The sequence below is a fragment of the Camelus dromedarius genome, chromosome 31 (assembly GCF_036321535.1).
Source record: "Camelus dromedarius isolate mCamDro1 chromosome 31, mCamDro1.pat, whole genome shotgun sequence".
NCBI lineage: Eukaryota > Metazoa > Chordata > Mammalia > Artiodactyla > Camelidae > Camelus > Camelus dromedarius.
In genome coordinates, this window is record NC_087466.1 from 4,270,738 (window position 1) to 4,286,494 (window position 15,757).

The 15,757-nt window shown below is 43.8% G+C and overlaps 2 protein-coding genes across 13 annotated transcripts in view; one reads left to right on the forward strand and one right to left on the reverse strand.

The window, feature by feature from the left end:
* The window catches only part of DEPDC5 (DEP domain containing 5, GATOR1 subcomplex subunit), an 80,192-nt gene extending 71,189 nt beyond the window's left edge, over window positions 1-9,003 (reverse strand). For 5 of the 7 annotated variants that reach the window (XR_004133722.2, XM_031443147.2, XM_031443145.2 and 2 more), the window contains exons 1-7: window positions 8,806-9,003; window positions 8,000-8,123; window positions 4,461-4,548; window positions 4,019-4,065; window positions 2,647-2,732; window positions 1,903-1,986; window positions 850-899 (exon numbers count right to left, since the gene is read on the reverse strand). Coding sequence is in view for 6 of the 7 variants with exons in the window: in XM_031443147.2 (XP_031299007.1) it covers window positions 850-899; window positions 1,903-1,986; window positions 2,647-2,732; window positions 4,019-4,065; window positions 4,461-4,548; window positions 8,000-8,057 (413 nt within the window). In the remaining variant the exon portion in view is untranslated. Of the gene's footprint in view, window positions 1-849; window positions 900-1,902; window positions 1,987-2,646; window positions 2,733-4,018; window positions 4,066-4,460; window positions 4,549-7,999; window positions 8,124-8,805 lie in introns of those variants that run through there. The other 2 variants (XM_031443144.2, XM_064481052.1) reach the window with 2 other exon arrangements.
* Window positions 9,004-11,898: 2,895 nt separating this feature from the next.
* PRR14L (proline rich 14 like) overlaps window positions 11,899-15,757 on the forward strand; it is a 43,905-nt gene continuing 40,046 nt past the window's right edge. For 5 of the 6 annotated variants that reach the window (XR_010378547.1, XR_010378548.1, XR_010378550.1 and 2 more), the window contains exon 1: window positions 11,899-12,049. The gene's annotated coding sequence lies outside the window, so the exon portion shown is untranslated. The remainder of the gene's footprint in view (window positions 12,050-15,757) is intronic. The other variant, XR_010378549.1, reaches the window with a different exon arrangement.

Sequence of the window (15,757 nt, forward strand, 5' to 3'; positions counted from 1 at the left end):
CCCTCTCTCCACTGGTAACCAATAGTTTGTATCTGAGTCTGCTTCTTTTTTGTTATAGTCAGTAGTTGGTTATGTTTTTTAGATTCCACATACAAGTGATATCATACAGTCTTTGTCTTTCTCTGACTTATCTAAGTTCAAATTTTAAAAAAGCAGCCTACTAATCGTTAGGAGATAGATATCAGTGCAATATTTTTCTTTTAAAAATTTCTTTAATTTTTTAAAATATTGATTTTGGAGGTTTTTGGTTTTTTGTTTTTTGGGGTTTTTTTTTAAGAATACATTGTGAATTTACTCAGAGAAAATAAAAATGTTTCTCTTTAAGGAAAGATAATGTTTCCCAGGCAGAGCCTCAAGGTAATGAAACTGTCTAAGTCCTTAACTGTTGACTAAATTACCAGAGTAAAAGACTAAATGACAAAGAAATTCTTTAATAATTTATTATGACTATTTGTTTCTTATACAAGGCCCAGAGCACCTTTTTTTTTTGAAATTTGCCTTTCTTCGTGTAGTTAGGAAAAGAAAGTGACTTTTTTTTTTCTTAATCTATAAAACAGGCAGGTTTGATTAAATACATATTCATCTAAGGCTTTTTCCAGTTCTAAGATTGTGAGTGTAGACCGTCTTTGTTAGAGAACACCAGGCGGCCCAGCAATGCCCGCCCACCTTAATACTGCGCTAGTGCATTGTGGGGTTTGGGGGTTTGTTACAACCACCTAATGTTTTAAGCTATCATGTATTTCATTATACAGACTCCCATGCACCTCAAACACTATCTGTAGTGCAATTACTGCACTAGATCCTACTCCCGTTTACAAGCTGGTAAATCAAGAGTGATATAGTATTTACCTGATGCCAGCAAATTCCACCTTCTGAGTGATATAGGCACATGTGCTGACCTAAGGGAAGAGAGAGGGGGAGAGAGAGAGAGATTCAACAACACATCACGCCATAAAAGGTCACAAAGAAAGTCTCCTGGCTCTAGTCTCTTCTAATAACCCAAAGTTCAATTAACATGGGAGTAACAGGTTTATCCCAGAGGAAAACCCACTGGGGCAGGTATGACAGTAGGATCTCCAGAGTTTGGCAAGTGTGAACTACAGTCAAAGCCAGGTGGATAATAAGTGGCCAGCTTCACTGATAACACTTATCTTGAAATATGTTTGCATCCAAAACTACATTTACACATGGAACGCTTATTCCTCATTTTAGAGAGTGAAGCCCTCTTCCACCAAATAAAAAATGAGCAAAGATTTTTTTTTCAGAAAATACACACCATATGGAAATTCTACCTGTAATCTGTTGTTTCATAATATTCAAAAAGCCCAAAAGGAGAATTTTCAGCCCCAGTTCACAATTCTGATGACCTGATCATTTTAAGTAGAAAATGTTAATTAAAAATAAATAAACAAGGAAAAATGGGAGGAGGGTAAAGCAAAAAGCTGTCTAACTTGGAAGCAACAGAATCTGGGTTCTAGCCCAGTATCGACGAGCTTTCAGGTCTTGGGCTATCATCTCAGCTCTCACATCTATAAATCAGGGGTAATAAACGCCTGTCCACAGGAGATGTGAGGAGTAAATGAGATCAGGTAAAAATCTGAAAACTAAAGTCCCGTTCAAATGTAAAATAATACTATAAATTCCTATTCAAACCCAAAACACTGGGTTCAATCCCCAGTACCTCCATTAAGGAAAAAAAAAAGGAGGAAAGAAACTATTGAAAAAAAAAAAAAGTTAAAAAAGACAAATGATATGTTTTCAATAATTCTTCTGTGCTACTGGAATTAGCAATGATTTTATCCTCTTCTCCCTACCAGATCTCCCAAATCTCCAGGGTGAACGTGGATTATCAACATAATGGGAAAAGTAAAAAAGTAATGCACTTTTAAAGCCACATCTTACCAAACTTTTCTTTAGCCGCCACATATCCCCACGGCCAATATATTGATCCTTAAAGGTTAATTCCACGAGGTCAAGGGTCACATCCTAAAAGGGATAATCAATCAAAAACATCTCTCTGCATTACTCTGCCACACTTTACAGTCATAAGGCAATTCACACTCAACACAGGAAAACCTTTTGACAAAAAAGTCAACTCCTGGAAGACCATTTAATAGCAGAACCCTGACAAACAGAATTTTATCCAGCTAAAGGCTTTCGAGTACCGATCAGTCTACAACAGATACTACAGCCGCTGTATCATGGTTCAGGGCAAAGGGTACCAGAGTACTGATTCTGACTTTTACACACAAACACAACGAGCTGTGGCTTCATTTTCCTTGATAATGTCAATAATATCTCTTGGACAGTGATTTTTGCCTCTAAATTTTATAGCATCATTTCTCAAAGAAAAATGAGAATATGCAAAGAAATTTCAGTATTTTACTACAAAATTTTATGTTCAGCTTCACAAACACACATAAACATGCAGACCCTTTTTAGGACAAGCTTTTAAAAACGAGGGAGGGCTTTAAATGCAGGCTACAACCTACCTATAACCTAAATGGTCATATAACCTATATATGACCACGTATTTAATAGTCTAACACTACACTTAAGTAACTCATTATTTCCTTAGAGACCCAGTGTTGAAGAAGGGTGTTAATCATTCCCCAAAAGATAGTCAAATCCAGAACAAAGACACACCTTAGGGTCCACAACATTCACATACACATCTTGATAAGGTCTTAGTCGGAACACTTGAGTCACAGTCTGGTCCACACTGATTGTTTCTGAAACAGACGAAATCTGGATCAGATAACACATTTTGAAAAATCAGGTAAATATAGTCTAATGTATAAATACTCAGACAGTCAACAAACAGCACAAGCTTGATCCTTTGCCAAGGGTGAGACATATCCTTTGCCTTCTAGAAGCTTGAAATTTAGAGAGTTCTCTGCTTTTCAGGCAAAATACGACCTGAATCCAAGTAATTAAAAAATGAGAGAATCGGACAGAGATACAGAGAGAGAAAGAGAAGAATTTAAGAAGCAATGTAAGAAAGAAGGGTTGTGAAAATTCAGAAAAGGAACAGATTCTTCCTCTTTTGGGATGAAAGTAGCAGGGGTAGTTAAGGAAAAAATCAACTTTTTAAGAGACCTTAAGTCTGGTAAGTAAGAAATTTAACAGGTGGCAGGAGGTGAGGGTAAGGAGGACCCTCAAGACCTGGGTTTTATGGAATGTTTTCCCAACAAGTTAAAATATTAAAAAGTGGTTAACATCAAAATCCCTTTACAAGTTAGGTTTTTTTGTCTGTCGACTGCCATTTAAGGAATTACTTTATTTGCTGTCAGTTAACATTTTAGTTCCTTGTTCAGCATGGTACAGTCACTAGGGGAAGGAAGAAAGGATTTGGATCCAGAATGAGTAATGAGAATCACTGCTCCGGCTCCTTCACTTACTCCAGCGAAGCCAATTCATCCTACTGAGACAAAGTTTCCTTGCTTACCCAAGAGTTAGCAGGGGAGGAGGATGTCGCTCAGTGGTAGAGTGCGTGCTTAGCATGCACAAGGTCCTGGGTTCAATCCCCGGTACCTCCATTAAAAATAAGAACCAAATAAACCTAATTACCTCCCCCTCAAATAAAAATAAATAAAATTATAAAAGAGAGTTAGTGGGAAGACCAAGAAAGACAGATAACAAACAGCGCCTTGCACAAGTGGGAGGTAATCTACAATATCCAGTCCTCCCTTGCTCCAACCCAAAATAGGCACTCAACATTTTGTGAAAAAATATAATATTGAGCAAAGCATGCTTTGCCAACAAGTGTAAAGCTTCATCTATTCAGATTAACGTTCCTCTTGACTCTAAATACAGATTTTTTTTCAGTGCCTTCAAGATGCTGAGAAATGAGATTCCTTGGCAGTTTTGCTATCTGATGATTTTTATTGTTTTAGCAGGAACAGAATTTGATAAGGAGTATTGTGCTCTCATTCCCTGCGATTGAGAAGAGGGGTTTCTTACAGTTTCTAAAACAGTAAAGTGTAAAAATCTTAGAGAAGAGAGATGGAATTCTTACCTTTCTGCAAATCCTCCTTAAGTGATTTGACCTGCAAAAGCAGAGGGCTGGGGGGGGGAAAAAAGCAACAAAGATTTGGGATGTTGTCAGCAGCAACTAACCAGTTTTCCTCACTGCCCACAAAAGACAAACATCATACTGACTGACTGTAACTGAAGGAAGCACGACAATGGGAGAAAGTTCCCTTAGAAGGAAGCTCTGCACTGTCCTCCAGGAAATGGATAAACGCTACAGAATTGTTCACAGAGTTGTCATCTCAGCTTTAAATACAGGAAGAATGGACCACTTTTTGAAAGGTGATTGGTTTATCACGTCCTAGAGGGCTGGGGCATTTTTATCCAAACGCAAAGAGCTGTGTTCCCCTTCGAGCCCCTTAGACAAAACCTCATTTGGAACCAGCAGGTGGCCCAGTGAGTTCCCTTGAGCCTAGTCCAACGCTCACCTGTACTCATCGTTGGGGTGAGCAATCTCCACAATGTCCCCAAGCTTGATGTGAGGAAACACCTTGGGGTTCACGACTAGCTCATCATCTGAAAGACAATTCAGTGATCTCAGGTAGATAACCACTCACTTGGGGTTTTTTTGTTTGTTTGTTTGTTTGTTTGTTTAGGTCCACTTAGCTTTTAAAGGCAACAGATATCTACAACCCAGAATTTTATATTCTTTCTCTGACTGAGCTTATTTCCAAGGCTCAAAGATAAATATATTTTTGAAAACAAACATATGTATGTATATGCAAGACTGGGACATTGTGCTGTATACCAGAGATTGGTACACTGTAATTGACCATACTTCAATTAAAAAAAAAAAGATAAATATATTTTAGGGATTGGATATGGCGGTCTGCTTTACAAATTCTACATACAGATATATGTATGTGGTTTATATTTATGTATGTACGTAGTTTAAATTTACATATGTATGTGGTTTTCTTTTAAATATTTTTTAACTTGACAATCTATACAGTCACATTATTTCTTAAACTTTAATTTTTTTTCTTATTCTCTTTTTTCCTCTTTTTTTTTTTCTTTTTAAAGCCCAGTATTTTATCCTTGCTTTATTGGAGGGAGAGGTGGGGGAGGGAGGTAATTCGATTGTTTTTTACTATTTGGGGAGGAAGGTAATAGGTTTGTTTGTTTGTTAACGAAGGTACGGGGGATTGAACCCAGGACCTCGTGCATGCTAAGCACACCCTCTACCACTGAGCTGTACCCTCCCCTCCGAAAACAAGTCACTTGGGTGACAGGTTGCTGTGTCTATTCTCATGCTGGGTCCTGACAACCCCAGCAGGTTGGTATTACAACTCCAGCTCACAGATGAGGTTCCATCTAAAACTGGGATTCAGCTCGACTACAGAATTAGCACCGGGATCCGGAGCGAGTGAGCTGCTGAGTGGGAGGGACACTGTCCAGGTACCTTTGTCTGTAGGCCCCTGCTCCCAGGGAAAAAGCAACCCTTACTCTCTGGGAATTAGGCCTCTTAGACGATCCTTCACTCCCTCCAATGACATGTATCTGGTATATCCTGGGAACAAAACAGCTGGGTCCCACAGAGACAGCACCATTCCTTCTATTTATACGGTGTTCAAAGAACTTCTCAAAATACTGTCTTCATGTGGCCCTCACAATAAACCTTTGTTTCTAACAGAAGCAAGGAAACAACCTAGGAGATATAGCAACTTGCCAAAGGGTAGATAGCCAGTGACAGTCTAGCCAGGACTGATTACTAGTCCAGGGTCCATAAAGCACACCAGCTCTCAGACCTCATGAAAAACAAGCCAAATAACATGTCCTGGATCTGGGAGGGCAGCACCTGATCAGAGAAAAACTTCAGATTTCAGTTCATGGTAGGCTCCAATGAGACTCTTAAAACATAGGGAGGAGATGTTTTCCTGTGTTTATCTACCTCTGCCCCCCACTGAGGGTGGGGGCAAACTCTTTCAAATATAACAAACCCAGAATCATAAAGATTGGACGGTTTTTTCCCCCGTTTTAATTTTTAGGGAAAGACATGGCCTTTAATTATGCTAAAACCATGACAAATAAGTATATCCAGAATTTTAATATAATCAGACCCAACAAAAGCTCAGCCCAGGAAAGCAAAGCACTGGGTTAATCCCACAGTGGTTTTTTTGTTTGCTTGTTTTTGTATATTGTTTCCGTCGACACATGTATGCCAAATCCTCTACGAAGCCTTTTCCTAACTTCCACTGTCTGAATTAAGCTCCCTGAACCTATATTCCATCCTGCTTTGTTTTGTCATTTCCTTTTTGCATGTCTGTCTCATCAAGCCAAAAGCTCCTTAGGGACAACGGACTTTGTCATGATCTTTATGTTTGGTACATTATGTACCTAATAAGTATTTGTTGGATGTATTTTTTTAATTATTTTACTTTATTATTTTAAGTATAGTTGATTTAAAAGATTGTGTTAGTTTCTGGTGTACAGCATAGTGATTCAGTATTTTTGCAGATTCTATTCCATTAGAGGTTATTACAAGATAATAGGTGTAATTCCTCGTGCTATATAGTGTATCCTTGCTGTTTATCTATTTTATACATAGTAATTTGTATCTGTTAATACCAAACACCTAATTTGTCTCTTCTCCATTCCTTCTCCCCTTTGGTAAGGACACATTTGTGAGTTTATTTCTGCTTTGCACATACATTCATTTGAATTCTTTTCTATATTCCACATGTAAGTGATAGCATATAGTATTTTCTCTTTCTCGGTCTGATATACTTCACTAAGCATAATAATCTCTAGGTCCATCCATGTTGCTGAAAATGGTAGTATTCATTCTTTTTTTCGGCTGGGTAATATTGTCGGATTCTTTTTTTCTTCACAGTCCTGCAGCACACTGGCTACAGCACCCAGCTACCTTTGTCTTGTACACAGGAAACAGCAGACTCATGTACATTGTATATACACTATACATACTGTATCTTTTCCTCTGTCAAAAGTTATTTCTGTTGTCTCTTCAATTCTGCTCCACAAACTTCAGCAGCCTCAACTGCATACAAAGTCCAGTGTTAACAACAGACTGTGGTTTCAGCAGAAATTGAGTTTTAAATATAGCGATGCCTGGTATATCCTTGTCCTGGGAATTACAATGGCTACATTTACTGAGCAGTTGGAAGAAGCCTGGTACTCTGCTGAATACTTTACATACATCATTTCACTTATCCCCATCGGACCTTGTGATACAGAAACTATTCTTTTCCATTTTTGGCCATCCTTGTCTTTGGGAGGCTTATACATATATAACAGAGGAGCAAATGCATATTCAAATGCAAATTTTTAAAATACTCATTGGGTTGTTAACTCCAATTTCTGAAGCAAATTAGGTTGTTAGGACAGAAAGAAAGAAAAAAAACTTACGAGGAGGTGTTTTCCTATCCTGCAGATTTATAGATTCAGGGTGCTAAGAGAAATGGAGAAACCATTCTAAAATGCTTGAATTTGTAGTTGAGGTAAACTAGAGGCCTGTCCAAGGTCACAGGGAAAGTTAGAGGCAGAGCTCACAGCCGATTCTTGTTTAATGGGGGACAACATGCTGTATCCTGCCCCTTCTCACTGCGCCTCGGAGCCAGGCAAAGGTTCATGCTTTGATCATACCTGTCTTACGTATATCTACTACTTCTCTCTCACGGAACATGTTTTCTCATCTGCCAAGCCAGTGCAGACTGAAATTTTATGGGACATACACAATATATACGTAATAAAAAATACAAGCAAATAAAGCATAGAAAACTGGCAATATTCACAACGTTCCTTAAAATGCAAAATGCAAATACTTCTGGAAGGACCCTGTGTCTCCTGTCCTACCCTCCCTACTATGGTATTTCACCTGCTGCTTCACTCAGTTAAGTTGCTTGGCTAGCCTCGACTGTCACACAAGCCAGTGTGTAATTTTCAAGGTATAGGACACACCAGAACCTCAGCAAACTTACACAACCCCCAAAGAACAATCGATACTGACCACTGCCCCCAAAGCCCTTCTTGTGGATGACGAGTTTGTAGACCTTTGTGGTTCTCATCTTGTACTGTTGTTTCCTTCAGCTGTTCCAGGCTTGGGGGAGAGAAATCATTTTGCCTCCCTGCCACTGAAACACAAACAAAAAGGCTGGAATGTGAGACATTCCCTTGCAACTGCTTTTAGATTTTAGGGCAGTGAAAATATTGCTGTTGCTCAGCAGAGAGGTGGCAGCAACCCTTGCATGATTCCTCTAATAACCAGAAAGCATGGAGAACAAACAGAACCAACGAATCTGGGAAGGAAAGGGAATTCGGGCCAGGGTCTAGTCCAACCTCCGAGCAGATACTTTATCACACCCTTAAAGGGAAAATTTGTAATGAATGAAGCACTCATTACCTTGCCTCTATCTAAACCAGTAACACCCAAATATTAGAGAGGTCTTAAAAGAGGTTAGGCACACTCCTTCTGCAGATGAGGAAAGTGAGGGCCAGAGCAAGGGACTTGTCTAAGGTCCCTCAGAGATGGGAGGCACTTCCACTGTCGACGTTTCGCCGTCGATGTTCCGGGCAAGGAGAGTGTAAATAAGAGGAAGGCACGGGTTCCTTCCCCAAACCTCCATCTGCACAAACTCTCAGCAGTTCCTCCCCGCACCCCCTCATTTCACAGCTGAGGCCACTGAGGATCAGAGACGGGGAGGCACTTGCCTAAGGTCACACAGCGGGCTGGAGGTGGCGTCAGGATTCGAACCTATCCACGGCCCCCTCCCGCCTTATTCCCAAACCCGGGCCCTGGCGGTCAGCTCCACTCACCCGCAGGTCCGGAGCCCCTTCCCGCCTGAGGCCGGAGACCCGAGGGCCGGACCCCGGCCAGGGCCCCCGCGACTCCTCCGTACGCTCCGCCTACGCCCGCGCAGCCGGCGCGGATCCGGTGCGTGAGCTCCCGGCGCTGGCCCGCCCGCCGCGACCACGGAGCGCTCACCTGAGAACCCGCGCCGCTCCGATGGCTCCGCCCCGGGGCACCACCCCCTTCCCACCCACTCCACCCCCCCCCCCGGGCCGCTCTGGCTCGGCCTCCGCCTCGTCTCGGTGTCCGCGCCACTTCCCCATCCGGGGCTCGCGCCGGGGGCGGGGCCTCGCTTGCGGCCTGCGGGTCGGGACGCCCCACCCCTTTTCCGCATCCCCGGCGTTTCCCGCTACCGAGCCTGATGGCCGCCTCTCCCGGAAGGGAAATCCGTTTCGTCCCAGAGGTTCCGAAACAGATCCGAGCCCAGGAGGTTCGCTTGCTACCTAGTAACGTCCCCAGCAGGGCCAACTCGGGCGAGTGTCCCCGCATCTGTAAACTATGTTATGGACCCTCGCCTGACCTCACAGGGCTGCTGAGATGCACAAAATAGGGTTTCTGGGAGAACTTCTGTAAAATGCAAAGACCGAGCACGTGCGACCTAGTGCGATGCTGGAAAGTATCCGCCTTGGGGGGCTCGTCAGAGACTTCCAAATCCCGAGTGGCGTTGCGTGCCTCTCTGGTTATTAGAAATAGCTACCGTAGCTTTCACAGGCTTCCCTAGGAGGTGGCAGGTGCTATCCTACTTCACAGACAGGGAAACAGGCTGAGGACACGAAAAACTCCTCCGAAGGAAGCAAGGACGGATCCTGACCCAGTTGGATCCAACCTGGCTCCGAAGGCTGAGCGTTTAACCAGCAACCTCATGTCTCAACCAAGGACTCAGACTAAGCCCATATCTGTCGGGACATCTTCTTAGGGGAAAAAAAAAAAAAAATCAGAGCTCTGTGGACAGTGCCTGAAGATGGCCGAGGGCTCCTGGCAAGTTGCCAGCTCCAGCTGCTTGACCTACGGTTTTCAGGAGTTTTGTGAATGTTGAAAGAAGCATCGCATACCACAGAGACTGGGGAGTGGGTGAGGGGAGTGGGCTGCGGCCAGAGCTTCCGTAAGCACCTGTGCTTTTATTTCAGGATTCGATATAAAGAAATAATTGGGATTTTTAATGGTAAAGAAAAGCATGTTATCAAGCAGACTGCAAAAGTTGCAAGATTTTCAGGGATAAAACGTTAAATGTAAAGGACATTTTTCGGTTGCCAGTTCGAGAGACAAGCCCAAATCCCCCAGGCTGGTTTTTTCAGTGGCTGGTGGGAAGTCCTTCCCTCTCACATAGCTAATGGGACTCTCCCTCCCTGGGGAATTTGAGTCCTCCTGAGAGATGTCCATCTTTGCTGTCATAACTTAGAAATGCAATTATTTCACTTTTCAATCAGGCAAAAATTTGTAAAATATCTTGACAAATTTTGAGATCTTAAAAATTGTCTAAAGCCGGTAACGTTTACAGAAGGCTGGCACCGGTAGCTCCCAGGCTGGGGGCCCAATGCTTTTGGTTCTACGGTCCTGTGCTCCAACGACCTGCAGGACTGTCTGCTTTTAGCTGTGTGACTTTGCACAAGGTAATTCTCTTCTCCCCTGACCGCTGGGAATAAACACTATGTGTTCTTCCTCCTTCACAAGGTGTTTGAGGGACATGTTACATTTAGGGTGTTATTGACTCACCAAAAGCATGGAATTTGTCAGGAAACTGGCTTTCCTCAACTTTTAGTGGGTTGAATGATATGTATGATACTTCTTCGGGATCCTTTTGTGCTTAAAACAGAGCTAGGAGCAAGGCTAGGACCAGGGTGCGGTGGATGAGGCTAATGAGAAACTTGCCTTACTTAGGGCACAAAATGTTAAAGGGGTGCCAAAAAACACAGCAAGATAAATAATAATGTTATTTTTTGAAATAGAATAATACAAAAAATCCATGAAGAACAAAATATAATTTTAAAAATAAATATCATTTTTAAATAAACATCATTAAAAATAAATATGAAATCAATAATGGTGCTGTGTATGCAGTCACATTAGCGCCTGAGGCAAAAGACAAACCAGTAATACTGGGTTTCTCAGGTCCCCTTCTATAAGCATGTAGTTGCCTGAGAAAAAAACTTGAGGACTTGAGTATGATAAATGTAGAAATGTTTTAAAGTGAATTTTTAGTTGATTCATCCCAACAGCATCTGTATTATCCTATATGTGAACTGTGTATGTATGTGGACCATATATGGACAGGCTGTAAACAATGGAGCTAGCCTTTGGGTTTGTATATCTTCAGCCCCTAACTAAAGCTGGGACAACACTTATCTCAGATAAAATGGTCCACATTTTGACTGGTTCAAAGACAGAATTAAAATCCCCCAGAACCTTCAAACTTTAGCTCTCTAGTCAGAAACCACCAATTTCTAACACAAGGCTGTGTGTTTTGGGGCAAGTTGATTGCATTCTCTGGACCTTCTCAATTCCCCCTTGAATAAATATTCTTTTCCTTCCTTCAAGTATCTGTTGAATGTCTGCTTGTGCAGGACACTGCTCTAGGTGATGTTCTGTAAACAGAACAGACAAGGGTAGGAGGGACATGATAAATAAGTCAATAAATAGATGAACCGGCAATTTCAGCCAGTGTTACAGCTACGAAGAAATTAAAACAAGATGCTGTTACGAGGAGAAGGAGCAGGGAAATGATGATCTAAAACACTGATTCCAGTTATAAAAAGATCTCCTGGACTGCCAAGGCAGAAGCTAGGAGGCCAGGAGGACTGCAGCCATTCGGCCAGAAAAAGAAACGAGACCAGGGTGGGAGCAGTGGAGTCAGATCGTGGGCGGGAGGCTCAGCAGACGAGTCCAAAGGTGCGTTCCCCTTTAAGAGCCCGGGCTTTAGGGGTGGGGCAGAGGGCCGCGTGAGCTAGCCGAAGGAGGGAGGTCCCAAGCGGGAAGAGCCGCACCTAGGAGTGCGCGCGCGCGCCGCGGGGGCGGGACTTGGGCGAGCCCGCATGGCTGGCTCGGGCCCCGGATGAGGAAGTGCGGGGCGACCATAGAGACGAAGAGGCGGCGGTGGCCGGAGCGCCCCCGAGCTCTCGGCTCCGCAGGCTCAGGTAGACTTGGCGGCGACGGGGCTGCGGCTGCAGAGGCCGGGCTGGCGGGGCGAGCGCGGGCCGCGGAGCAGGTCTCAGGGTAAGAGACCGGGGGCGGGAAGAGTTCGGGCGTAGCCGCCCAGCCCCACTCCACCCTGAGCGGACCCTCCGCCAGGCGGTGCAGGCTGAGGGGAGTACGGGCCCCCCGCCCACTCAGGGCGCCGAAGGGAACGCAGGCTGCGCTGCGGGCGACGGAGCGACCCAGGGAGAGGGAGGAGACCGGGCCCCGCATCGCGAGGGGAAAGCGGCGTCTCCGAGTCGTGGCTTCGACGAGGGAGAGAGATACTCCTTCGACCTCGACCCGGCGGGGGACCCCCAACTTCTCTCCTCGGGGCGGGCGACGCCCCTCTTCGTGGGCGAACGCTCTTCTGCAGCTCCAGTGCGCTGGTCCGCGGAGGAGACCCGCTCCCGGGGCGCGAGGGGACCGTTCTGAACTTACTTTCAGCAGGAATGAGGTCTCTCTCGATTTGGTCAGCACCCCCCAGAAGGAGAGAAAGACCCAATTTGCCTAAAAGTGACAGGGGGATCGCTCCGTCCTTCCCTGTAAAAGGCGGACTTAACCTTCCCGGTTTTATTTTTCACTTTTGCCCCGAGATGCAGAGACTAAGACCCTGAATTTACTTTCTGGTATTAGAAGTCAGCCTTCCTCCCCTCCTCCAGTCGTGTCCACCGAAGGAGCCCCGCTTCGCCCCCCAGGTCTCTTGATGTGCCTTGAGCTCTTTTCCCTTTTGCACAATGAAGAGCGTGGCGTTTGGCGTGTGATGGATGCAAGCCCGTGTCTCCCACTTCCCATCTTTGTGACCTTGGCTAATGGCTTAGCCTTTTCTCAGTCAGCCCATCTCTAATTTGGGTCCTCTTTTCATGGAATTGTCCTGAGGGCTAAAGGAAAATTTGTGCAAGTTCTTGGTACATAGTAACCTTTTGGTAAATTGTTACTGTTGCTATTACTTGTTTTAAAAAAAACTAGTATCTTCCACAGAGAAACATTTTTCCATGCATGTCTCCCCCCCCACCCCACCCCGCCATCACTGTCTCACAAGAGAGGAGACTTTTCCCCTGCGGCAGAGAAAAGAGCCACTTCTACTCTTTAGATACAGCCATACTTCCCAAATTAACAAAGAGGGCCTCAATTAGAATAATCAAGAAAAAAAGACTTTGTTTTTGGAAACAGGTCTGAACTCCCAAGAGGAAGACCTGATACCAGAAGTCGGCCTTTCCTTTGTCCACAGCAGCTATCACTCCTTCCCGACTGGTTAGAGATGCCCTCTCCCACTCCCCTACTTGCTCTGGTGGCGAAAAAGCTTCCTTTGGTCTGCGCACACCCCCTCCCCCGAAGATGGGGATTCCAACTTCTTCCTCTCACGCTCCCAAGGAAAAGAGGACTTCTAGACCTTTGAGAGGAGGACTCTTTCCTGCTGTATATTTAGAGTGGCACAGATGGTTTCTTTCCTCCCTTTCCTTTGAAAAAGGAACGAAAATCTTTTCTGCCAAGTCTTTGTCAGTAGAAATCAGGGGCATTTTTACTGTTTCACTCCCTGTCTGGGATCCTTTCTCTGCCTACTCATGAAGGGAGGTAAAGGGAAACGTGCCTGGTGCCTTTGAGGTTTCCTGCGCACCGTGTGGGAGAGCCGGGCCCTGCTTAGTGTACGGGCTTCCCTGCCCCACTCTCAGGTTGTCTAGAGGTCTTATTAAAAGATTCTTCTTTCTCTGTCCCTCAAGAAGAGGCCCCTTCTTCGAATTCCCTCAGGGAGGGATTGGCTACAGTGTCTGAATCTTTGGAAAAGAAAGCCCCTTTCCCAAGGTGAAAAGAGTGTTGTGAACTTCTGAGGGCCTGGTCATTATCGCGAGTGTTGTCCCTGACCCACAAGTGCAGCAGTGCCCAGGGTTGTTGTAACTGCTCTGTTTCGTTAAGAGCAACCCCACTGCTTTGGAATTAGAGGGAGGGGAGATCTTCAGACTCAGGATTATTGGGGATTATTGGGGCACATGGTTTTCTGTTCTGCTGTTTTCTTTGTTTGATTATTTTTTCCTTTTTTTTTTTTTTTTTTTTGCTGTAAACTTTGTACCCTTATAACTTTTGTTTGGGGGAGTATTCGAATGATTAAAGTAAAAGTTGCCACATGGTCAGGTTTTTAGTGTTATAAACTGTATTCTAATGAGTTGGGAGCTGCAACGTTAATCTTTGACTGGTGGTTTCCCCACCCTCCCCCTGGCTTTTGTTATTTGGTGGGATAGAAATTAACAACTTCCCAAATGCCTGAAGGCACACTAAAGACCAGCTTTCTATCTTTTTCATATGTAAAGCGTTCTTAAATTGCCTTGTTTGCCCTTCGGTACTTGCAGTGGGGATTAGCCTGAGCTCTGTACCACTATTGTTGGCGTCTGTAGGTGTGCTTTGCTAAAACAAAGTGAAATGGAAAAGTTATTTAGAGTCTCGGCATTTTGGGGGGTGGCAGGATGCTTTGAGATTATTTTGTTTAACTTGTCCATTTTACATGTGAAAAACAAACCCAAGAAAAGTTCAGTGACACACTCAAGGCCACGCAGCTAGTAAATGAGAGGCAGGATAGGGACCTGGACTCCCAGTTTGGAGACCGGTAACTGGACTGCTTCCCAGCACTGATCCTGCATTTGAAGCAGAGAGTTTGGGAGATGATTCTTCTCAATTCAAAAGAATTTATTCTTTTATTGAAATAATTGTGCTACATACTCCCTTTAAATGTTAGTCTCCCCTCCCCAGGAATAGATCCATCCCCTAAACAATCTAATTCTTATTTTTGTTAATGGTAAAGATGACCAGCCACTAGCAGCTGGAAAGAGTTGTTTGTGAATCTATGGTTATTTTTTGCTTATACCTCAAACTAGGTAACTATCTGGTGTCCTCACCCAATAGGTTAGTTATGTTATTAGTAAGGATTAAACTGTAAATTCCTGTCTACATTTTAGAAACTTGTATTACTCACTCTTTCCTCTTAATTCAAGTTTACTTAACACTTTAGTGTAAAAACTTATGGTTGAGGAAGAGAGCTGACATTTGGAAAGATACTGATAAAGGAGTCATACTTAACACTTACCAGTTCTTTATTGCTTCATATTTGAGTCTTGAGATATAAAGTTTAAAAAAACTTTAACGCATGTAATACATACTCAGTAATAGAAGAAAAGAGTACAACATGCAGATAAGTCATTCATGATCCCGTGACCCAGGGTGACACTGTTAATATTTGCCTTATCTTCTTTAAAATATTTTTGTGTGCTCTCTCTCCCTCTCTCTCTCTCTGTCTCTCCCTCTCTCTCTCTCTCTCTCTATATATATATATATATTTTTTTTTTACCAAAAGAAAAAAAGAGTCCCAATGTTTATTTAGTTTGATAAGACATCCCAGGCAGTTTTCTACATAGAGGTATATGGCATTAGCAGCATCCCGATAGACGGTGAAAACTGAGAGGAGAGCTTAGTGATGTGAACTACTGCTCTGAGGACGGTTGTACTCTGCTCCTCTATGCTTGTACCTAAGTGGTGCTTCATCTCTGCGGGTTCCTAACCCGGCTGGCTGTTCTTGGTGACTCGACTGCACATAGTGCCGAGAAACCTGTGGACCCAGAGACCCAGACTCAGGCTGGGAGAAGAAGGGGGGGGGGTGTCCTGCTTTCACAGCCAGTGTGCCTAGTTGTTTTACAGGGAGAAAAGTCTAAGAGTTCTGTTTCCACCAAACGAACATATCAAGAGATGGGAGCTTTGTGACAT